General features: G+C 38.7%; 1 protein-coding gene across 2 annotated transcripts in view; it reads left to right on the top strand.

Annotated features, from left to right (window-relative positions):
- Window positions 1-26,230, top strand: part of thsd7ba (thrombospondin, type I, domain containing 7Ba) — a 185,870-nt gene that overhangs the window by 72,652 nt on the left and 86,988 nt on the right. For both annotated transcript variants that reach the window (XM_084954740.1, XM_084954741.1), the window contains exons 4-8: window positions 3,391-4,249; window positions 8,207-8,455; window positions 9,441-9,610; window positions 16,365-16,523; window positions 24,486-24,686. In XM_084954740.1, coding sequence (XP_084810866.1) covers window positions 3,391-4,249; window positions 8,207-8,455; window positions 9,441-9,610; window positions 16,365-16,523; window positions 24,486-24,686 — 1,638 coding nt within the window. The remainder of the gene's footprint in view (window positions 1-3,390; window positions 4,250-8,206; window positions 8,456-9,440; window positions 9,611-16,364; window positions 16,524-24,485; window positions 24,687-26,230) is intronic.

Here is a 26,230-nt window from a genome sequence, read left to right as displayed (position 1 = left end):
AGAGTTCCGTGAAAACATAAGTGAGCAAATAGCCAAAGAGAGCCTATAGGACACTCAAGTCCAACATACCAATGAAATAAAACATCTCATTTGTTTTCATGTTTATTTTTGTGTTTATGTTTTGATTTTTTGGAAACAAGTGAAAAGAAATGCCCTTGTGTTTGATTTTTTATCTTAACAAAAAGAACAAAAATAAAGTGTTAGAAGAAACAAGCAAACAACAAAAAGAAACATGGTATCACAGTCAACTGTATTTCTACCTTTAGAGCTTCAGCAGCAGCAGCAGCAGCATTTTCAGTTTGATACATTGTACTTTTGATGCAAATATGATCTATGCTCTTTGATCATAATAATATATTAGTGACAGTCTCATTAGCATCACAGTGCCAGGACAAATAAACTCAACATTGTGCTTCAATGAACTGTGAATAAAAATGTGTACTTTAGACTATTCCTCCTTTAAGCAAACAAACAAAGGAGCCTTAAAATGCTAGCTATAGGCCAGGAAGCAAAGTGTTAACAACAGATTTCTCTGGCATGAAAAGACATAAAACAGTTTGAACAGGTTGTCATTCGAAAGCAATTTGGGAAGCAGTAGGATCACATTATTACATCAATTTAATTCCAATTAGAAGAAATGAATCAAATTATCTTTTTCATAGCATGTGGCAAAATAACTAAGAACGTGACTGACGAAGATAATCACATCATATCAGGAAATTGATTTATGTCTACTTCTTTTAATGATGAGGACAAAAAGGTTAAAAATGTATTTAAGATTTGTTGGGCTTGGTATTCAAAACTTAACATTTTATAAAAACTGACAATCAACTACTGTTTTTGTTGACACATAATCTATATATTTGTCACATTTAAATACAAATATCACTGCATTGTTTGTAACTAAAACCCCAGATGAAGAAAATAACCCCAGCATCTGATACAATTCTTTTTGGTAATATTCATCAATATATTTGTCACATATTTAACTACAAATATGATTGGCTCATTAATTAAAAAAAAAAAAAAAGTCCTATTTGAATAAAATGATGAGGGTCTGATGCGGCTCTAGCAAAATTAATAGCCTTAATATCCAAAAGGAAATCTCCATGTATGATTGCGTGAAATATGTTCCTCTGAAACAGTGCAGTAGTCTATAAATGAATAGATGCCTTTGAAGCTAACCAACATCAAGATCACTTAAAATATCATGCTTTCATATATAAATAAATAAATAAATAAGTTAATAACTAAAATGTTACAGAGTTCATGTCACTTTCATAACTGCCATCTGTCCTGTATAATCTGTTCTTTTTTTTTTTGTTCCAACACATAAACCTGGCCTTAGATGAAGGTTTGTACTTCTCATCAAAACAGAAGTAGTCTGACGTCAATTGAGAGGAGAATTTAAGCTACAATTTGAAGCTGAGTGATTTTTTAACAATGGAAAAAGGTATCTACAATTTTGCTCCCTCTCTGACCTCAAAGTGTTTTCCACCATTTATTGAAAAGGGAAATGACTTAGTGACGTAGTGACTGTCGATTGCAGTTTCGCTTTAGGTCCCAGAAGTGAACCACATCACTACAAATAGGATGAATGTCTATAAATAAAGTTTCTATTCTATGTCCTAATTTAATTTACAGGAATGAGCATTTTTATGCGTATTAATTTACGGTTCTTCTCAGTTACCTTAGCCTCCAAACACATGACTAAGCAAAACATTCAAATCATTTTTGCTCACGATGTATATTTCAAAGTTTGCAATGTAAATTGAATTAAAGAGCACTGTTATACTTGAGTGAATGTGAGTGCAAAGGTCTCTGTGTTGGTCCTGTGACAGACCCGCCACCTGACCAGGGTGTACCCTGCCTCTCTCCCTGTGGTAGCTGGGATGGACTCCAGCACCCCTGCAACCCTGAATTGGATAAGGGAAAGAAAATGGATGGGTTAGATTGCAGAATACCAAACAGTTTTATAATATATAAGCTGTGACAAAAAAAAAAGAACCCCCCCCCCAAAAAAATTCACCTCTTGTTTGAAGTTTTTGGAAACACATCTTTGAGGCCAATTTCATCAACAGACAGAAATTTTTGAAATGACCGTAATGTAACAGAGCATGCAAAAGGTTAAAATGATGTAGAAATGCATTTTAAAAAAAAGAAAAATTCAAATCAAGAGCCAATTTTGGATATTATTTTGATGAGCCATTATGTTTTAAGGTGAATACGTGGCAATAAAGACTTCATAGGTGAATTGTGAAGTGGAGTTGTAGAGGGTTCAGTCAAATACGGCACTGTCCCCAAGGAGAGAGTCGGTTAACTCTCTTTTGGCATTTCTAAAATGATTGGGGATTTAAGATACACTTATTCCTTAGCTAATTAACGAGAAACTGAAAAAGTCCCGACACAGGTTAGACACCCTAGTCCTCTGGATTAAAGTCTTAGCTTTGAGCCACTCCCCTAACACACCCATCTCTTTCTAACTTTTTGGGTTATAGTTACCTGATGTGAACCAAAGAATTTCTGTGTTCACAACAACAAGGGTCTTCAAAGACTTTTCTTTGATATTATTTATATTTATTTGTGTGCCTCTGAATTTACACCCATTATTTGCCACCATCCCTTAATGTGAGTAAAGAGGTCATTGCCATTTCACATAGTTCTTTGAAAGTAGGTGACTCAGAACTTCTGAGACAAAAATATCTGACTGGGTGTTTGTGAGCTGACCCTTTTGAGTGATCAATATTACATTTCCTTAATTATTAAGCAGAAATTTCTTTCCTAAATGTTGCTAGCACTGGTTAATTGATTGACATATTAAGACAATTCAACCTTATGGTTTGTTAAACAAGTTCAAAAGCATCTAATTTATCATTTTTGTTTGAAAGATCTCTTAAAATCACCATTGTACACCATTTCACCTTTGCAGACATTACATTTAAGCATTTGCATGCTTTTACTGTTAAAGGAGAAGCTTTGTTGTAATGAAGTAATAATACAAATTATAATAATGATAATAACGGCCCACAGAATTCAAGTTAATAGCATATTTTATCATAATACCCAAGTGAACTCCTAACCATACTATACATGACCAAAAATATTGATCAGTTTGAGCTCAAGAACCTAAAAATTAATTTAATCCCTTGTGACCAAGAAACTGATCTTGTATTTTCTTTATATTGATGTCCGCCACTGGTTTGATTACTTTGTGTTCCTTTGTTCCTTTTTTCCTCAGTTCATGAATAAAGCAATCATGGAGGTTAAGTGAATGGCCTTGAATTTTGCTTGATTGCAAGCTGCCAGATTGCTGCAATTTAAATCATTTTTCCCCTAAAGCTTCAGTTTTTAATGAAAATGCCCTCTCTGTGTGTTTTTTCTTTGCTGCAGGCCAGTGGGGTCAGTGTACCGGTGAGGAGTGTGGCTCTGGTGGGGTTCAGACAAGGACAATATGGTGCATCCACATGGAGGGCTGGACCACCCATCACTCCCACTGCCATCACATGGAGAAACCAGAAAGCCAGAGACAGTGTTTTAAAGTCTGCGACTGGCACCAGGATCTCTTCGAGTGGGAGGCGTCAGAGTGGGGGAGCTGTGTTCTTGTTCCTTTCTTTTCCAATGAGCTCAAGTTGAGGGCAACTGACTGCATTACAGCACAGCATGGGATCCAGAGGCGCAAAGTCTACTGCGTACGCACCTCAAATCGAACCACAGTCAGTTCGAGGATATGTGAATTATTTTCCCAAAAACCACCTGTGGAGCAGGCATGCCTTGTCCCCTGCCCCCAGGACTGTGTGGTTTCAGACTTCAACTCTTGGTCAAGTTGCAGCAAAACCTGCGGTGCTGGCCTGCAGCATCGGACTCGACATGTTCTGGCCACATCAATGTATGGAGGGGCAAACTGCCCCAACTTAACTGAGACCAGGACTTGTTCCAGCCATGTTGACTGCCCGGCTGGGGAGGACGAGTACCAGTACAGCCTTAAAGTAGGGGCCTGGAGTGAGTGCCGAATGCCCCATCACAAGGATGCGCTATTAAGTGGAAGGACCACAGTGGACTTCAGTACTATGTCCAACGAGAACAACACAGCCACGCTGCACACACTAGCTTCTCACCAGCATTTTCATCACACCCACCACCACCTTGCTCATGCGCACATTAAGTACCCCGCGTCGTGGGAACTAGAGGTGGGATACCAGACACGACATGTTCGCTGCACAAGAAGTGATGGCAAAAATGCTATGCTGAGGTAAGCAACATGCTTCAAACCATAAAGAATAGGAAAATCATCTTAATATGGTAATGTGGATTGAAGTTGAGACATATAGATGCATTTTTCACAAAAATTAGGAATACTTGTGCCTTTTTATGTCATTATGCCCCCAAAGTGGCCACCCTACCACTTCGCAACTCTTCAATGCAAAATTCCATCAGTTGCATGATCATTTAAACTTTTCTTGGTAGATTTCTTACTGTACTTTAAATCTTCAGGTCCCCGGCACTGTGCTGCATTAGAATCTATAACATTTTCTTTGCCATCCTTCACAGTTGGTTGAAAAATGCTCTTTTTGAAAGCTGTCTTTGGTCTGCGCCAAACACATCTACTTTAACCACCGTCAAAAAGTTGTATGCTGGATTTGTCTTTCCAGAGTACATTATTTAACCCCCCACTGCAAAAAAAACCTTCTCTCCCCCTATGGTTCATTGGCAAAATAAACCTAAAATGTCTAACACACAGCAAAATACTTTCTCCTGACACATCCCCCATGATTTTCAAATTTCTGAAATATCTATCTGATAGGTCTGTGAAGGTTCTCAGTCATCCAGGTCATCGTAGTCAAAGGAGCTTGCAAAGAAAAGCGTCTGGACTTCTTTAAGTTTACTTTTTTTTAGTACCCAGCCACTGGTACAGATATGTGGACGACACCTGGGTCAAAATCAAGACACAAGAAGTGGAATCCTTCACTGCGCACATTAACGCTGTGGATAAAAACATCAAGTTCACCAGGGAAGACACAAAGGACAACTGTTTGCCTTTCCTGGACTGCGCTGTGCACATTGAAGAGAACGGCAAACTCAACATCGAAGTTTACCGGAAGCCCACACACACGGACCAGTACCTCCTCTTTGACTCCCATCACCCTTTGGAACACAAACTTGGAGTAATTAGGACCCTACACCACCGGGCAGAACATGTTCCCTCTAAGCCTGAAGGAAAAAAGAAGGAACACACACATGTAAAGGAAGCACTCAAAACGTGCGGCTATCCTAAATGGGCGTTCTTAAAGTCAGCAAAGAGGCACAGAAAAGAAGACCAGACACCAACGAGGGAGGATAAGAAGGACAGACGCAACAACATTGTCATCCCCTATGTAGCCGGTGTATCAGAAAAACTTGGGAGAGTTTTCTCCAAGCATGACATCCCGGTGCATTTCAGACCCAGCAACACGCTCAGACAAAAACTGGTTCACCCGAAAGACAAAACTCCAAAACAGAGACTTAACAATGTGGTGTATGCTGTACAGTGCAGCGAGGAATGCCCAGACCTCTACATTGGAGAGACCAAACAGCCACTTCACAAGCGCATGGCACAACACAGAAGAGCCACCTCCACAGGACAAGACTCAGCAGTCCATCTGCATCTTAAGGATAAAGGACACTCTTTCGAGGATGCCAATGTTCACATTTTGGACAGAGAGGACAGATGGTTTGAAAGAGGAGTGAAAGAAGCCATCTATGTCCACTGTGAGCGACCATCTTTGAACAGAGGCGGGGGTTTACGACACCAACTCTCTGCCATCTATAATCCAGTTTTGAGATCCCTTCCCAGACGCCTTAACGCCCACTCACATCCTGGGCCATCTGACCTCAGGAATTCGCATGATAAGGTGGGGCCAGGTTTCACAATGAACACACCCGAAACTCTGGCTGATTGGGACCCACACCCAGTTTCACACCTTGGCTCAGGCGATTAGAAGATCATCAGGGGGTCCTTTTGTCCCTCTGTGGGGGGATACTCCCACTAGGTTTATATCTGGGACTCTCCACCATTTGACCTTAGAACTGAAGAAGCTTCTCGGATGAGAGGTGAAACGTCTTCAAGTAAACTTAAAGAAGTCCAGACGCTTTTCTTTGCAAGCTCCTTTGACTATCTATCTGATAGTATACACTTACAGTTTGACAAAGACAGTTTGTTCATCCTAGAATAAAATGCAGGCTTTACAAGAAACTGTTTTTCAGATGCACTGCTCTAAGGCTGACATTGCTGGGGCAATCAATCCTGGAAAAATTGGCAGTTCTTTGAAATCAACCATACATGTAAAAAATTTTGCTTTTCGTTTCTTTTTCCCACTGGGATCCACAAACCCATTTTTCCCTCTGTCAGACCACATACCTCAATGGTATAGAAAGACTGATTCCACCTGTTACCCCCTAAGGACATTCTAATAATTGGCGCCAAATAGAACCCTGGATTCTAATTTTCTGGATTTCAAGGTGTGATAAATATTGTGGTGCACCTGATTTGTTCTCATATGAAAACAGCAGTGCTGTATAATCTTTCTTTCTTCTTGTGTTTTTTTTTTTTTTTGTACTGTATCCAAGCGGAAATGTTTGCAGGTTTAATAATGAAAGGAAATATCTGTAGTTTGTTTCTCTTTCATCAGTTTACTTTTCCTCTGATGAAGCGTGTGGAGAGTTTTTAAAATTATAGGAGCTGAATGTTGTTGTCTGTCAGGCAAAATAATCCTAATGGACACTATTGTTGATTTTTTTTAATAAAAGAGAGGCATAATTAATGCTCACCACCTCTCATGAGATGTATTCAGTGAAATAAAATGGTTTTTATTGATGGTGGTTACTTATTCAATTATTACTAGATTATATGAGGGCTGATGTTTGACCAGCATTTCAGCAAGGAAGGGAGGCATTATTGTGTTAAATGTCAAGTGTTGCCCCCCTTCCACTCTCTGCTGTTAGAGCTAACCTTGGTATTTGGATTTGATAAGAATGGATTTTTCTGCACGTACTCGCACACAAAGCAAAAAGCAGAGCACACACAAATGCACACCTACACATGCTGTGTCTCTCACACACACAAACACAAATACACAGTAACAAACAACATCCTGTCTTGTGTTTTTTTTGCTTTGTTTTGTTTTTCTCATACAGAAAGAAAATCATTGCATGTATATTACATTGATTAAATGCCACTATACCATTTTCTTGGTGTAAAGTGTTACTATTAGCTGGCTGTTACAATCCATTTCTGACTACCATCATTGTTTCAGAGACCACATTTCAATCATGTTGTTTCAATTGAGGCTTTTTATTGCTCCATATTGCTTTTTTATTTATAATAAGGCATACTGCATTGAAGTTGTACAGCATTTAATTGTCATATCAATTTTCTTGTGATTGCTCTTGCTTGTTGCCATTTTGGACAGAGTATTTTAAAAGTCGTTTATCTTGCCACAGATCTCTTTTCACTGATGTTTATTTGTCCTGTGGTTTGAAAAAAGGATCTTATTTTGCATTGCTCGATTAGCACTTATTTTATCTAAGGAGGTGTGGCGCTTTTGAAATAGATTTCCCACGTGTATTGTGCTTCATTTTACTCTGCTTACAGCCTCATTACAAGGAGAAAGTCTAAAAATTATCTTGTATCTCAATAACCTGACTAATTAAACTTCCAAGATTAGCCAACAAAAACTGTAATTGGATGAGAAAACACATGCTTTTGGTTTGGGATTAGCCTATTAAATGGCCATAGTCTGGTTATCGTGGCTAATGATATGGCTAATTTAGGCTTACCACCACCACCTAGATGGTTGACTGGGTTATGATTAAAATCATGACTAATGACTTGTGCTTGTGCTTGGTTAACATCTCTGAGTGAGCATATCAGCTCTTTGTGGCACTTGTGTAAAAGATTGACTTTGTCTTGAGATCTGTGTTAACAGGATGTACTTTAAATTCTTGAGTGGAAGAAGTAAAGGTCATTTATTCAACAACAAATCAACATAACCACTTGCTCATAGGGTCTCATACCTCTCCATCGGCAAATCCAATTAAATCCCAACGACATCTATTTATAGCTTGCTTTGTGTACAACTGCACTCTCAAACTTTAAAGGGGTCACAAAGATATCATGTTATGAAATACAATTTCCTTGACATGACAGTAATTTACTCTCCTCAATCTGCAGCCTCTGTACGAAGGACAAATCCCCACTGACCTTCCAAACATGCGTGATCCCCAAAGACTGTCAGACATCCGATTGGTCATCGTGGAGTCCCTGCTCTAAGACCTGCCGGTCCACCGACCTATCCCCTGGCTACCGCCTCCGGTCACGGATCATGACTCAGATCCCAGTTGGCGGGGGGAAGCGATGTCCTGCCCTTGAGGAAAAAGAAGCTTGCAATATCATAGGCGATTTACTTCCAAACTGCCCCAGGTAATTTTTTATTTTTTTTAACAGAGATCATCTTTATTGCTTCTTAAGGCCACAATCTTCAAATGAACGTTCTTTTCATTTGCAGTTTCCCCAACGCACGACAAACTCGAGGACCAAATAAGGGTTTTTAATCTGGCTTCTTTGAACAAATTCACCTTAATAATTATGAGAGAAAGCCTAGAGGTTAAAATATTTATGACTTTACTATTGAATTGATTTGTGCACACTGCTTTTTTTTTTTTAGCATCGTTTTAATTATCTTGTGGCAGCCACAATAATCTTGTGTACTGTAGGGAGTTCCTGACCCAAAAGACATGACATGATAAAAAGAGGCCTTGACAGAATGCCATTGTATTGGGGCATTTGGGTTACGATAGGATTTAGCTAATATAACATGCACACAACAAAGTAGTCAATGGAGAATTACTTTCTCTGCTGGTAGATTTTGTTTTATTTGCTGAATCTACACTGAGTGCCTGAGAGCAGAGGATTTACATGATTAGGGAAAACTCATTACGGAAATTAAGCATTTGATAGATTACTACAGGCTGTTGTTCTGGTAAACTCCTCAAATATTATTGCTTTCTGCATCACTGCATTTTTCATAGATGAAACCAAACATTTGTTTAGAAGTTTTGAAATCAAAATAATCACCCCACACACACCCCACACCCCCTTCTTCTGACATACTGTGAGAGATGCTTTTGCCAGAGACTGCTCTCACTAATTTGTCTTTTGCTTTGTGTGACTCTTTGAAAGCAACTGGCACGGCTTTGTGTATACTGAGGCTTTATCCTTCTTAAGTACGATCATTTATCAATTTATTTCTTAATGGATTACAACTTTGTTTTTGAAAATACACAAACAAGTGTTGACTTTTTGTAATACATATCAAACAGTGGCTCCATCACTGATTCAATTTAACAGCTTTTAACTCATTAACATTGCAAATATAACTAATTAGCATCCTTGCATGCTCTGTTAGGTATGTGTGGAGGACCACTGACTGGGGCGAATGTCGGATTCTACCCTTACTGAGCCAGCAGAACCGGAGACTGGCAAACATCAGCCTTTTATGTGGAGGGGGCATCCAGACCAGGAAGACCTACTGTGTTCAAGTCCCTGATGCCTCAGCACCACATCACAGAAAGGAGGGTAAGGGGAAAAATACCTTTATTTCAGTTGACCTTGGGCTTGCTGGAAAAACACAGTGACTCAAGAGATGCACCATAAATAATTTTCCATGGTTTGTTTGTGGTTTACATTATTAAGGTGAATGCTATGAGCAGAAAAATACAAACCTAATTCCCACAATATTTGGATGCTGTTTTAAATGTAAATTAAAAAATGTAAATAAAACCTTTAAACAATATTCTGTAAATATCTGGGAGCCAAGAAAACCTGTTGCTGGACTTTAAGAAGAGGAGTGTTGCCCTTTTCTTGCCTGATAAAAGATTCTAGGTGCTCAACAGTCCTGGGTGTTTGCTGACATATTTTGCACTCCATCATACATCAAGTGTTTTCAGTTGGGGAAAGGTGTGTACTGCAGGCACCAGGAGTCTTCTGCTACAAAGCTATGCTTTTCCAGTAGCTACAAAACATGGTTTAGCATCGTCTTGCTGAAATATGCAAGGGTCATCCTTGAAAAAAGGAGCGTATGTAGCTGTAAAACCAGCGTATGCCTTTAAGCATTGATGTGAAAGGTAGGGGGGGTCGTCTGAATGTACGAAGGTGCACTGATGGACCCCCATACTATCAAAGATGCAGGCTTTTTCAGTGAGCACTGATAACAAGCTCGTCGCTGCCTCTCCTCTTTAGTTCAGAGGGCACGACATCCATATTTTACAGAAAGTACTTCAAATTTCAATTCTGACCACAGAAGAGTTTTCCACTTCCCCTCAGTCCATTTTAAATGAGCTTTGGCCCAGACAGCATGGTGGCATTTATGAATCACGTTCACATATGGCTTCTTCTTTGCATGATAGAGCTTTAGCCTGCATTTGTGGATGGCACGCTGAACTGCACTCACAGACAATGATTTCTGAAGTGTTCTTGAGCCCATGCAGTGATTTCCATGACGCAATTATGACTGCTTTTAGTACAGCGAGGCCTGAGAGCCATAGGATCATGGGCAACCAGTGTGGATCTACAGCCTTCTCTCTTGATTTCTCCAGATTCTCTGAATGTTTTGATGATATTATGTACTGTAAATGATGGGATATCCACAATTTGATGTGTCTTAAATTGTTCCAAAATTTACACAAACAGTTTTTTTGCACATTGTTGAAGCTCTAGTCATCTCTACCTCTGAAAAGCTTTGCCTCTCTAACATGTTCTTTTTATATTCAGTCATGGTACTGACCGGTTGCTAATTAAACTAACTAGTTGCAAAATGTTCCTCCAGCTGTTTCTTTTTAGTACCACTTACTTTTCCAGCCTTTTAAGAGACATGTTGTTGCCATCAAATCCAAAATAGTTTTAGGTACGAAACAAAAAATGATAAACATTCTTCATTGCTGTAACTGATATGTGTTCTAAGTACAACTGGACAGCATCTTACTAAAAGAGTCTTTTACCAAGGCACAATATAATATAAGATCTGGACCAACAGTGGGGCACTGTTCTGCATGTGAAATTGTTATTTGTCTAAAGAGCTTAGAAAGAAAAGTGTCTGGACCTCTTTACCTCTTTAAATTGCTTGAAGACGTTTCACTTCTCATCCGAGAAGCTTCTTTAGTTATTCAGACACCAACTAGGGAGGATCAGAAAGACAAACGCAACAACATTGTCATCCCCCATGTTGCCAGTTTATCAGAAAAACTCAGGAGAGTCTTCTTCAAGCATGACATCCCAGTGTACTTCAGACCCAGCCACACACTCAGACAAAACTGGTTCATCCCAAACTCCTAAACACAAACTTAGCAACGTAGTGTATGCTGTACAGTGTAGCGAGGAATGCTCAAACCTCTACATTGGAGAGACAAAACAGCCACTTCGTAAACGTATTACACGACATAGAAGAGCCACCTCGATGGGACAAGACTCAGCTGTTCATCTGCATCTAAAGGACAAAGGTCACTGTTTTGAGGATGCCAATGTTCACATTTTGGACAGAGAAGACAGATGGTTTAAAAGAGGAGTGAAAGAAGCCATCTATGTCCACTGTGAGCGACCATCTTTGAACAGAGGCGGTGGCTTACGACACCAACTGTCTGCCATCTATAACCCAGTTTTGAGATCCCTTCCCAGACGCCTCAATGCCCACTCACATCCTGGGCCTGTTGACCTCAGGAAATCACATCATAGGGTGGGGCCAGGTTTCACAGCGGGTTCCCCCGAAACTTTTGATTGTGACCTACACCCATTTTCACACCTTGGCTCATGTGATTAGGTAGAGGATCAACAGGACCCCTGTGACCCCCTTGGGGGACACTCCCCTAGGACTTAAATCTGGGACTCTCCACCATTTGACGTTAGAACTGAAGGAGCTTCTCAGATGAGAGGTGGAACGTCTTCAAGCAACTTAAAGAAGTCCAGACACTTTTCTTTCCAAGCTCTTTAGACTACCATGACCTGGATGACTGAGAACCTTCACAGAGAAATTGCTAATTGTACCTCTGAAAGTGTGAAAATGCAATTTTTTAAATGAACCTACAAGCATTGGGCCTCTTTGGTCAGAAAATAATGCAGATTCATTATCAAACTAAGAGACAGCAAATATAAAATGGCACTTAAACCAGGAAAGCTACTAAAGATGCTAATCTCACATCTCACAAATGTTGCTTTTGTTCAGTAAAAAGGTTTTTGAATTTCTGCTTTAAAAAATAAATAAATAAATAATTAAATGAGACTGTTCAAATGAAAAAAAAGTGCTTGCAGAACAGTTTTTGACTGATATTCCTTACTCACAAGCCACTGTATAAGACTGCGGGAAATATTCCTCTTCAGTAAGCACGTCAGTGTGTCTATGGTCATGCCCCATTGTACTGTGGAAATTTACAAGACTAAAAATCTACTTTTAGTCAGGCTATGTCCAGCTAAGGTAAAAAAAAACAAAAATAAACCACCTCTAACGATGCTAAATGAACTGAGCTCTTTTTTCCGCTACAATCCTTATTTTACCCTGTACAGTACATTGGATTGTATATTACAGAGATGATACTGTCTATTATAGAAAACTGTAACTGGGCAAGTCACTTTAGAAGAATAAGATTGTGATTCAGTTTTATTGAGCTTTATCTATTCTTTTAAGTTAAGTTTAAGTTAAACAAACAAGGTCAAAAATATTATATTTATACTGAAATCACACCAAAGCCTTACAATAAAAAGGAATCTTTAGCAGTGAGAGAAGAAACTGGTGAGGCAAGCCAGATTTTCTCAGGCACATCATCCCTAAACGGGCGAGGCCTCACAGCTAACACTCACTGAGGTGAGAACAGTTAACAGGTTCTTGCCTGAGGATCTGAGGCTGCGAACCGGTTGGTACAGGAACAGCAATTTCAGCATGTATTCTGAATGCAGGCCGTGAAGACCTTTAGAAGTGATAAGTAAAATCTTAAAATCGATCCTTAAAGTGATGGGCAGCCAGTGTAGAGTCTTTAAGATTAGTGTAATATAATTTTTTCTTGGTTGTTGTAAGAAGTCTAGTTGCTACATTTTGCACAGTCTGAATTTTTTTATGCTTTCTGATTGATACTAGTTTAAAAGACCGTTACAAAAATCTAACCAAGAGGAAGTAAAACCATGAATGACACTGAGCGTCACTAAAGCCCATGAACAGATAAAGGACTGAGGGAGGACTTCATGGTTGGATGCAGATTGTCTGTACCAGTGATAAGAATTCCTCTTTTATTTGAATTTTATTTAAAAAAAAATGTAACCAGCAATTTCTAATATAAGAATGTCTGCGTGTTATCAACATAGCAGTGGAATGAAATATTCTTTCTCTGTATAATAATCTGTATAATGTGGTCAGGAGGTAGCATGCATACATACCAGCTATTACCAAGCAAACTTTTTCTTTAAGAGAAATAGTTCCTTTTCAGAAAACAAGTAAAACAATTTGAGACCTAAAAGTGTGAGAGACACGAGGAAAGTGTGTTTTCATGGTTTTTTCAAATATGGCATACAAGCTGAAGTAAATGTGAAATATTACTTTAATTCAAACGCTGAGTAGAACTTATCATCCCTCCCACTGTGAACTGTGGCTGCAATATCAGGAAATGTATAACTATTAAAGCCCTGTAATAAAATGTAGACAGACTGCATAAATATCTGAGGTTAGTCAAGGTACAGACTTGAAGAAAATAAGGAACTGCTGTTAGTCAAATAATAAGAACTACTTTTTTATATATAGTTTGTGCGTTTAATGTATCTTGTTTATTGCCGGCGCTATATTGAAGTTCAGTTGAAGGTAGAGACTGAAAATAATGTAAAGTATAGCTTTAAAATATGACCCAAAAACGGATAATCTAGTCAGATTCATTATTTTGGTTCAGGCAGTTGGGGCAACAATTGCATCTGTTTAAAGACTTCTTTGTTGTTTTTTCACACATCCTTAAAAAAAAATGTCTTTACGTGTTGTAGTAATTTTGCAAAGAGATATACTGCCAAATAATACTAGACAACATTGATGATTATTTATTTGTTGGTTAAACCTATTTCAATTTGGTCCCCAATGCAATGGCCCTGGGGGTTCTCCCCTGAACTTAATCAGCTTAGCTGGCTGGGATTCCTTTATTATTGCAGAACATGTTTATTTGCAGCTCACAACAACGGGGAAGGGAATTGCCTCTGTGTTTTCATTGTTCTACATTTGGCATATTGCCCATGTTTAAGTTGATGCAAAAAAAAAGATAAGCAAAGGAACAAAAATCTCTATCAACACTTCAGAAACCCAGTCTAACCCTCCTAAGTCTGTTCAGAACATGTGGCACACACAATATGGCAAGTTGTGGCAGCAGGAAGACATAGACCGTTACTGAATATTTATGAACAGAAAGGCGATACTTTCTAATTAACAAAATTAAAGTTAGGCTTATAAATCACTTTAAGAATAGACTAACACGCATACTAAGTATTTAATTTATCTTTTTAATTAAACACAGTGGGTAGTTTGTAATGGCTGCCAACTGTAAGATTCTCTTTTTGCAAATCGCATCTTTGCCTCCCCTTAAAACACAACAGTTTATTAAATAATAACAAGTTAACTTTGCCTCCATCCATATTTTCATATAGTCCTGACCCAAGTCCTGAGCTGTGTGATGGAGGTGTTGCCTTTGGAAGGAAGTGTTCAGAGAAATGCTTGAAGATCAGAAGTATGTTTGTGAATGTGCTAAGTATAGAGTACGAATGAAAGCAACTCTTTGAACCACTGGATGTGAGAGACAACATCAATACTTCAAGTTCAGTGTTTACCTTGATGTGACTCGTACAGTTTTACATGATAAACAGATGTGGCTGCAAGGCATGTGGATAATATAAAGAGCTCAATCAGGTTTTATTAGATGCCTACAACTGTAACAAAATTGGCAAACATGAAAACACAATTTAGGGAGCAAAGCAGAAAGATCTATACTGCACTTTATCAACGTGTTTAGGCAAGCATCTCATTTTACAAAGGAGATCAAATACCATGTAAATTACTTTTGGTAAAAAGACAAAATGCACAGTGGACATTTAGTGAATATCTCTATGGGCTCTCATTTAAATGGAAATTTGCCTCTCAGTAATGTGCTGAGGTGCATCAAAATGGAATATTAGATTGAATAAATCCCCATGTTGTGGACAGGCAAAAAATAGCCTCTTACTCTACGAGAGAGACTAATGTCAGAGCCCATTACAGGTGGCTGAGCCGACTGTGATCTTCAAATAATGTCAGCCGTGCTTAGCAGTGAATTGGTCGTACCGTGTCTTGACTTAATATCTCCCTGTTGAGCTGCTGTTTATTCCCTTAGCTGGTCGTTGCCCTCTCAGCTGAGTCTCATGGCAAAATGTTTTAAAGCTATATTGTTCCACAACACAAAACATCACAGTTTTTAGAAAAAAAGGCATTAAAATTCTGCCTTTCATAACTTTTTTTTTTTTTGTTTCTTTGGGGGGGTTTTTTAGTCTGTTTTATTTTGTTTTTCATTTTGATAGTTTAGTTGGTTTGTCACGGGAACTACTCTCATTAGACTGAGGTATGATTCTGTGTGTAACAATAACTTTTCTGCTGTTTGTTTTTAGACTTTTTGTCCTTGTTATGGGGCCAATTAGTTTTTCATATATTACTGTCAGACATAGTTTCATATTGTAGTTTTAATTTTGTTTTAGACTAACTATAATTCTAATTTCACTAAAATTATTCTATTAGAGTTACAACATTACCACGTTTTGGACCTTTTCACACCCTTCACCATATATTTTCCTGTTATGCAAGGTTACTGGTTCCTGCCTCTACAATTGGTCACTCTAAAACTCTAGGTATCTCCTGATTTTACAATCTTTATTGCAAAGTACATTTATGCAGTAGACCAACCCAGCTGTTACAGATTTTCCTGTGAGACTGAACTGGCCTTCCACTTTACCTCTTAAGTTAGAAATAAGCATTTTTCTCGACTCGTAACCTATTTCTCACCAGCTGTAGTGAGAAAGTTTAAGTTGTAGACTTTACTTTAAGTAATACATATCTTGCCAATCAAAACTACCTGCTCTGATAACACATATGCTCATTCAATCACTTTCATATCAACTAGCACGTACAGTTTGTTTGTTTCTCTTTCATTCCTAAACATATTACTTGCACGCATGCACACACACACACACACACACACACACACACACACACACACACACACTCTACAACTGCCTGTATGTGTTTTGACTTGTGGTCGGTTTATCCTTCCCTGTGCTTCTTTTGTTTGTTCAGTGTCCAGGCCTGTAAATGCTAGGCTGTGTGATGGTGAAGAGCCTCCTTTGGCAGTCCAGCACTGCTCCATTCCCTGCCAGCATTACTGCTTGCTCACCGAGTGGTCACCCTGGGGTGCATGTCTATATGACAGCTGCGAAGAACCACATGGGAAGAAAGGTATGCTGAAAAATTTATATAAAAATGAACAAGCTTTCGCTTTTGAAATATTTGGATCATTGCATTTTCCATGTATACATGTGTGTACCTGTCACAAGCGTTATATCGCAGCTCAAACTGGATGGAGTGAGGCAACATACAAACAGATATTCTTGGTTTCTGTGAAGATATTTATTGTCAAACAAAAAAAAGAAAGAATGAGAACAAGAAGATGAAATAAATTGCAGAAATGAGACAAACTGCATGAGCTTGTGAGTGATGCCAAATCAAAGAAAGGAACAAAACCAAGCGTAGGCTAACATCGTTTACCGAATAACTTACTACAAAAGAAGATAGAAATCAAATGTAACTAACTCTTTGTCCAAAACAAACTACAGAGCAGCAACATCCTTGCAGCAAATGTGGCTAAAGTGAAAAACAAGTAAGGCATGTGCACTGTTAGTTGAGCGTGTGTGGATATGTGTCTAAACCGGACCCAGCCGCAGGCAGTAACGGTTACTTCAAACACAGAGTTAAGTCTGCCTAGTACCTGTGTTCAACCTTACAGGCTGTATCTGCAAAATATGTCCTCTAAGTGTCTGCTCGTAGTGTTCACAGGCTAAATAAGGGTCTCAAACAAAAGGTACAGAACATGGAGACATCAACATCCGTGCTGAGCTCAAATAAGACATCAACTAATTGGTAAGCTTGATTGTAAGAAGTTCTCCTTACGACCCGGCAGCAAAGGCAGGTGGAAAGCAGTGTGACTGGAATTGTCACAGGACCATTCACAATAGAATCTACGTTAGACCAAATACACTGTCGAGTTAAGCACATGGAGGCGACAGGGCTCATGACCATGACACAAAGCTTGCTTTAAAAAAAAATAACGGGATGCTATTACTAAAAAAGAAGAAGAAAAAGATTACTGTCTAATGTTTATAATTGCTGCAATTAAGTAATTTTACTTCAAAGTCTAAGATGTACAGGATATGCTTGCTGGCCAAAAATATCATGACTATGTGACTCAAGTAGATGGGAGACACATCTTAACACGATGTCTCAAAATGCATCTTCCACCCAGAAAAACACTCTAATCACTCATGACCGACATAAAAAGAAAGGTAAAAGCAGAACAAGGTAACATTTATCTTTGATGACACATGTGCGCTTCAAAGCACAGAGAGCAGGAGTTGTATTTCTTGTGATGCATCACCGAAAATTTTTATGTTTGCAATAATAGCTGTGCAGTATTTCAAAATATAATTTAGTAATGCACTCAGCAATTATATTTCAACAATGAGAAGGTTTGACAATGACTTGTCTTCAATCAAAACCGCAGACCACTCCTAGCCCTAGTGATCACAACAGCCCATGAAACATAATGTAAAGACCACAATAACAGACAAAGTGCATTAGAGAGTCCTTTTAAAATGTAGAAACATTGTTTCAAGGTGCTTTATTCTTCCAGCTGCCTTCAAAAGTAAAGCACTGTTTTCTCAGAATTACTCTGACCGATAATAAAAGGATGGTCACCAAACAGTATAAAAGATATTACGTATATTTAAGTCTATTATATTTAAAATTAATCAACTAACTTTGATGTGGAAGTTTAAATCATAACTATTAAATAAAAGAAAATAAACAGTGTTAACTCTATTACAGGGATGTTCCACATGTAGAGTTAGTTGTGTACTTGTATATAGACATGACTTCTAATTAACCTGAAAGCTGTTACATACATATGCATTTGCTTTTTTTAGCAGTGTGACATGCCTTGTGCTTTGATTGACTCAAGACTGCTTACGCAGTGCTTCAGCAATCCTGAGGAGAAAGAAGTATTGTTCCTGACAGAGGTTAAGTGAGAAAGTGTCAGTGAAAAAGACCAATGTTGTCAGAGCAGTATAGAGAGCAGTATACGTTTGGATCTTAAATTGTTTGTTGATAAGCAGTTGTCTGGGAAGAAATGGGCTTTGGAAGAAGGTGCCACATGCTTAAACCACGGCAGACGAGAGACAGAAGCACCTAGATTTCAGCTCTCAGGCCCCAGGAGGCTGAAAGGAGTATCAGCAGATAAGATGCTTCCTGTCTGCGTGTGTGTTTGCTCATGTGAAGTGTGTGTGACAGTGTGTCTGTGTGCGAGAAAACAGATGTACTAAAGTATTCAACACACTCTTGCTGCCGATGTTCTTGTCTTTTTGCACAGGTGAAAGTGTGTCATATCTGACTGCTTTAGAAAGGCTGTGCGTCGTGAATGTGTGTGTGTGCGCAGTGTCAGTGTTTCAGTCAGTGTGCCAGTAGTGTCGGGGCTGTTAGTGTGTTAGTACTTTGCTAAAAGGGCAGCATGACCTCGTCCCTGCCGTGAGTAAATGCGCATGAAAGCGCCCCAGGGAGTGAGTGAAGTGTGCATTGTTCAGGTCAGTGCCCACACTCTCCAACACTGGATCTCAACGGGATGAGCCGATTCCTCTCACAGACAGTGTCATTAATATATTTCAAGGAGTGGAAAACACAGCATCTGCTGTTTTGCACAGGGTCTCTTGTGGCACACTGTCTTTTGATGGTATTCATAAAGACTACGAGTGCACAGCAAAAAGCGTACGAACCAATACACAACCACTTGCTGAAGCAGTGTTGGCAATGATGCAATAAACACTTATTGAGTAGTAGAGTATTGTTATTATCGGAGTCTTTGACTGTAAGGTTGGGGGGCGGGTTCATTCCACTGCAGGGCAACCTGCCACTGCATGTGCATTTGAACTTGAACTTGAACTTGCACCCTCTGAGCTGCAAAGAATTGGTAGCACACTCTGCCTTTGTGTTTCACAATATTAGAACAACTTGTGATCCAAACTGAAAGGCTTGTGAGATCCCAAATTTCAGGTGGAGGAGCCAAGCTGGTGCTTCCACTGCTTTGCTTTCCAGAAAATTACGAATTTAAATGATCTAAAAGCACTTTATGTGCTTTTCACATTTTTTACGTTATTGTGGTCTGTCACATTTTGCAGCCTTATGGAAAAATGAATTGAACATGGGAGATTATTGGACAGAGTTCTGGTAATGTCTCTGCAAGAAATCACAGAGCTGTGGGGAGGTGTATTTCTGAACAACTATGTGCTAAAAATCACCGGTTGGCCCTTGTTTCCTTGAAATAAACCTGGTATGACCAAGAAACCTTTCAATTATTAATATCCGTGGGGGCATGCCCAGCCAAATTGTTTTTTGTGGTTTAGATGTGAGTAACAGTAAGTGCTCCGGGCAATACTGCAATCGATCCACAGTCTCTTTGCTCTTCGAGAGCACACTTGGGCAGCATCGCTCGGATCTGGCCGCTGAACTGGTGCCTCACACCAATAGATGGTCGGGGATGTAATTTGCAGAGTGGGCATCCAGGGGTTTGACAGGTCCACCTGTGGAGGGAAAGAATGTGAGACCTTTCAGCCATGTGTAAATTGAGTATTGCTCAAAAAGAAAAGCTGCCCCTGCTCACGTTTCGTCTACATTTACTGGAGAAAGTGCCGCAGCTAAAAAATATTATTTTTATCCTTCAACTTTTTATCCACAAATGCATCATCAGGGAACTGGAAGAGCTCGGTAGTCAATAGAAACCATGGATTATAAATGTGGATCACAATGTGTTCGATAGGTAAAGACCTGATTATAAAGAAATGTATATTTTAAGAATAACCCATCTGTGACATAATCAACATTTTAGAACCAAATCAGCCCTAATAGGCAACAAGAATGTAATTTGATGGGTGATTGGGTAACTGGCTGAATAATAATGAGTGTGTCAAAATGTTGATCATTCTGCAATTTGCTAATTACTGTGTAAACCATCTTTAGAGCAGTGTTGTTCATGTCACATGAATCAAGCTGCACCCTCTTTAATGTATCTCTAGTCACTGCCTTTTCACTGCTGTTGTGTCACTTTCGCACCTAGCTCTCGCTTAGATGTTATTTCAATCGATATACATTTTTTTTCTGATAGACAGTGATCGTGCTGTTTTTGATTTCATATCATCTATTTGTTTATGTTCCTTACTGAAAAACAGGGAAAGGATGGCAACCAAAAATACGACATCTTTCCCGATCTTGCTAAAATAAAAGTTCTTCAGAAATATTATTATAGGGGAAAGTATTAATTAGCAGTTAAAGTATATATAAGAGAATTACTAACTAACTAAAAGAAACTTTAGGAACTGTGAGTTGTGTGAATTGCATAAAAATTACTTGTAAATATACAAAGGATGGATCCTTCTATGTAGCTAGCTAGCTATTGGACTATCTATCTATCTAATTTATCTATTGTTCTTTCTTTTACGTTTTGATTTTGTCAGGACAACTTAGTTTTTGGATTATAATTTAAAGAAGCATATGACCAGTTGTTTGCATGGGTTCTTTCCGGGTTCTCCGGCTTCCTACAACAGTCCAAAGACATGCAGTTAGTAGGGTTAGGTTAATTGGTAACTCGAAATTGTGTGAATATGAGTCTAAATGGTTGTCTGTCTCTATGTGTAAGCCCTGCGACAGACTGGTGACCTCTCCAGGATGTACCCTGCCTCTCGCCCTAAGACAGCTATCCCAGCGACTCTGATAAGGATAAGTGGAAGAGAATGCATGGATGGAAATTCTAAACCATGAGTCAAATGTTTGGACTGGATTCTTATGGCGCCAAACATTATAGATGTTTTTCATCAAGCTTGTCCTAAATTATCTTAACGTAGCACGTGCTGTACATCGAAGTTCAGATATTAAAATAAAATCTCACTTCTAATATGTTGAAGGATTGTATTGAATCAAACAAAACAGGTAAATCAATGAAGAAATATCTACTGGGAGTGTTTCTTTATGAAAAGGTCTCTATGTTAGAGTAAATGAGAAGAGGGGCAGAAGCAGAATGTCAGTGTGTCTATATCTGTGGCACAGAGACAGGTGGGGCCAAGCAAGGGAAATACCAAAGATCATCGTGTATTTTAGTTTGGACTTCTTTGTTCTGAAGTGAGGTGTGATCCAGCCTTTAAAATAACATTAAATATTTTCCTTTGAAAAAATATGTTTTTTCTTTGCTTTATTCAGTCTCTCTTGATCCAAAGGTTCAACATATGGTCACAAGTCTATGTGGTTAAATTGCTAACCTTGCCACAGCATGGTGTTATTCTGGGTTTTGAAAGGTTTAGTTGTTTGTTGGACAGCCTCAGTGCTGGTGGGTTTGAAATTAGGTGAGAGGGTGTTGTTACATTGTGTTGTCTTTGAGGGTGTGAGGTAATACATGTTGAACAATATTTATTATTCTTTTTTAGTTTTATGTTGAAAATATAGAAGGTACTTGAGTTCAAATGCTGATATCATGGCAGGGATACAGCTTTCACTTTCTGTTGTGCTTCGATTTACTTGTGATAAGGGGTACCATGATATTCCATCATCCAGCTCTCTGATGTCATCGAATGAAAGCCTTGTTGGTTTGGAAAGTGTTATCCTTTTCAACGGCATGAAGAACATTTTACAATCTTTGTGTATATTTGAATTTTTTCTGGGCTCTGCCAGTCATTTCCTATAACTTTATATTCACCACAAAACTCCTTAGTCAGGATTTTACTATTAAAAGCTCTGCAAACCTAGAGATCCTAACAACTAGGCCAGGGGTCGGCAACCTTTAACACCCAAAGAGCCATTTGGACCCGGGTTCCACGCAAAAGAAAACACTGGGAGCCGCAAATACTTTTTGACATCTAAAATGAAGATAACACTGTATATATTGTTTTTTACGTTTATGCTTTGTGTGAACAACTAAGGTGTGTTGCTTATAAAATCCATGAAGTGCTACAGAGAAAATTACATTTTATTTATGTAATTAACACATTTTGAACTCTTAAAGAAATATAACAAAAGGAAAGACACCCAGCTGAACTAAAATGATCCATGTAGCAAACAAAAACTGTTGTGAGCTGCCACCCTTATATCGCCTTTGGGATTTTGGAGCCTTGGCCTGTCTTTTAGAAAAATAACTGGAAAAAAGCATTATGCTGCTAAAAGATGAAAAATAGATATTTGCAAAAGTCTGCCTAAATATGTATTTTACCTGGTTAATGTGTGTGGTGGGGTGTGGTCTGCAGCGGATGCACCTGAGCGGGACCCGCAATCACACCTCGTCACCTTTACGTCTGTGCTATCTATGCTGTTGTGTTGGTATGTGTCGGGCTGTGAGCTGCAAAGCTACAGCCGGCTGTATGCGTACAGCAACCGTGTGTGAAAAGTGGTCAATAAAGACATGCTGAAAAGCGTGTTCATACAAACATCGTCGGGTCTGCCGTGATATGTTTACAATGGGACTTCTGCTCCTGAACCTCTGCGCACAGCGTCTGCAGATCGGGGCTGTACAAAGTCACTGTCATCTTTACGCAGGACTGTAAGATGTCATCTGCGAGGCGTGAGCAGTGTTTGTTTTTAACATAGTTCACGGTGGAGAATAGCTGCTGACATAATGTGGATCCAAAGATCCATAATTGGCCTACCTGGGGTTGAAAGTCTCGATAAATGCACGGCGTTTCGGCGGGTACACCGGCTTCCGCGAGTGTGACGCTTATTTTGAGCGATGAAAAAAAATAATAGAACATAATTTTATTTTTATATTTCAATATCACAATAATCTTCCTATTTAGAACTACAAGTTAAAAAAGAACTAACATAAATAAAATACACGTCAGCTAAATACTTCTAATTTATTTTCCCAAACCACGCGGAGCCGCATTATAAGGACTAAAGAGCCGCACTAAGTTTGCCGACCCCTGAACTAGGCAATCTAATAATCTAACCAATCAGTAAGTAGTCTAATAATACTAGCTTGGAAACATTATGTCATCATGTGACATCATAGTATCTTGCTCCATTTGGCTTCAGCACCACTGTGGAGTCAGTACAGGTCAAAAAGAAGACTTCAATTTAATGAAGCAAGAGCAATAAAGAGTAGATTACAAAGGTGCTTAAAAGACAATATCCCTCTATACTCAGAGATAAAAAGAAAAAAAGAGATCATAACTATTTACAGGCTCAGATTGGATTTGCAGCCAAAAAAGCCAGGCTCAAAAATTATAGCAAACAAATTCGATCATACTTTGTGATTGCTGTTTACCAGGTCAGAGTGAAACAGAGAATTGATCTAGTGATGTAAAACACTCATTCAAACATGGAATTTTCACTTGTAGAAACTCAGCTTTTCAATTCCAAATTTAAATGTGTTTAATGACATTCTCAAAATAAAAATAATCCTGAGATGGCGATAGGGCAGTAAGATTTGCTTGTCTAGAATCAACAGTAAAACTGGCACATTTTCTCCTTCTTATTTATTATTTACATTTAATTTGTATTATTTTCTTAAGACAATTATAGCTTTTTTTTGTTCTTTTCATGAATTTTATGTGGTATCTATTGTTGGTATATTATCTACTGTAAACGAATGCCTGCAGCCCCCAACCAAGTTTGTTGCAGCAAACACGAGTAACAGCACAAAAACAAAGTAGTGTACTGCTGTGAATGGGGTCAGCAGCAAAACATAGTTTGGCCACTGAAAAGAATGCCCACCTAAAATTAAAACAAAGAAAGAAATCAATATTTGTTTTAGTGTACATCATCTTTGTGAAATTTGCCCCCTTTACTCTGCTGTCAGACAGTCCTTTCCAGTGGGGAATGAAAGCCATAATGGTAATAATAGTACTCTCTTCAAATCTACCAGACTGACAAAAATGCTTATTTTACCTTGCAGAACAATGGTGTTTCTGGTACTCTGTTGCCATGACTGAGCAATTTGCTTGTTCTTGTGATTAGTTCAGCTTTCCATCAGCAAGAAACATCTGATAAGAAGAATAGCAATGTAAATATATAGACATATATTTATACTTTAAGTCTATGAATACTATAGTAACTATATTATCAGGGTTTCTCGGATAACTTCTTCTGTACTTTCTCACCACCTGTTTCCATCAGGTTTCAGACAGAGGAGGAGAGAAGTGCTGTGGGAGTCTAGTGGCACTCTGGGGACATGCCCTCATTTGACGGAGTTCATTCCTTGTGACGATCCTGCCTGCTACCTGTGGCAGGTCCAGCAAGAGGGAAGATGTATTCCCACCAAAAACTCCTGCGGTCCTGGAACTGCGATCCAGAATGTGACCTGTGTCAACGCTAAAGGTAATGTTTCACATATTCTTCATAGATAAACCGTTCCTGTCACATTTTAAATGCATTTCATTGTGACTGAAAATCGGTCATTTAATTCAGTTTGGCCTTCTTCCAAGTAGAAAACCTTACTAAAATGAATACTTTACTTTTTGAATAATCCCCTTCTGCTGTCTTTACATTTTGTTTTAACTCAACTATCTTCTAGAGCATCCCATGCCTGAGGCATTTTAAAAGGCAAGGACATTAGTGACTAGAGTCTTGAATTGCTGAATCCTCAACAAAGACTTCATTCTTGTCCAAGATAACTCTGAAAAGAGGCAAAATAACAAAGGAGTGCCTAAAGGGAGATCAATGACAGCTCAGCTAGGCATTTACCTGTTCTATCTAGAGAAAGGCAGCTCAAAAGTTAAACAAGGATCCAGCCAGCAACACTCACGAAAGCAGTGGCTAGAAAAATGTAACAGAAGTTGAAAGCTGTTTGAACTCTCAGTCACATCCTGGGTGAGCCCCCAAATTATTGCATATCTGAGGAGGGGTGGGGGATGTGGGGAGTAGCAATAAAATGTCCAGGTGAAAGTCAAAAAAGGAAACTGAAATAAAATTAATCTATATTTTATGAAAAGGTTCAGCTTTGAAATGATTTTTAGATGAGAAGACTATGCTGCTTTATCAGTCAAGCATTACCAAATCATTCATTAGCCAGTAAAGAAAAGGCAAATAGTCTAAAGAAAAACGCACTTCTGTTAACAGAAGGCACTGACTACTTTCTAGTAACTCAGCACTATCAAAGCACAATGCATGCATACCACTGACGCTCACCACACTAGCTGGCCCACACTGAGAGAGTAGCTCTTCCCCAGCTTTTATAGCGCAGGGTGGTTAATTGCTGAGTGAAATCAGCTGTGCACTCACTCCACAGGAGAAAGGGGCATCACCAAATTGAGGTTAGAAAGCAACACTACGAACACAGTAGGCCTGCTATAGCCTTGACTGTATCAATACAAGGTGGGGGAGATCCTGGTTTTGAGCAAAACTAGTTAGTGGCTTGAGCTTTACTTCATATTTACTTCCTGTTGCTGGCAAGAAAAAGAATTTGCATATTTATGGCAAAATGCGGATTTAACAGTTTCTGACCATAATAAATTAATTCCTTTTATGGTTTTTATTATTATTGATTGCTATTTAGCTATAGTATGGATTCATTTATTTTTTAGCTTTAACTATAAATCCACTTATATAAATGTAATATTGCTTATATATAGCTATCACTAGAAATTCATCCAAATTCACGGTAAAGCCATTAGTGCTATGGTCTTGACATGCAATCTTATCAGTTATGCAGAAACTATCAAGTATAATGTGATCCGTTGTGATCAGCCATATCCTCATGTTGGGTGATGGGGACATCAGCATTAACGGAGCATGCATTATTCATTAGGGACCATCATCGTTTGTGGGCTCAGAAAACATTGGCCTGATTAAAAGTCAGAATCGTAGCTTCCTACCAAGCATTAATTGATCATCTCCATAGATTATAAATCTAATTGCACCCT

Source organism: Perissodus microlepis, chromosome 16 (assembly GCF_051167445.1).
Source record: "Perissodus microlepis isolate ML-2025 ecotype Zambia chromosome 16, ASM5116744v1, whole genome shotgun sequence".
NCBI classification, from domain to species: Eukaryota; Metazoa; Chordata; class Actinopteri; order Cichliformes; family Cichlidae; genus Perissodus; species Perissodus microlepis.
The sequence above is the reverse complement of the archived record's forward strand: the minus strand, read 5'-3'. Positions and strand labels throughout refer to the sequence as shown.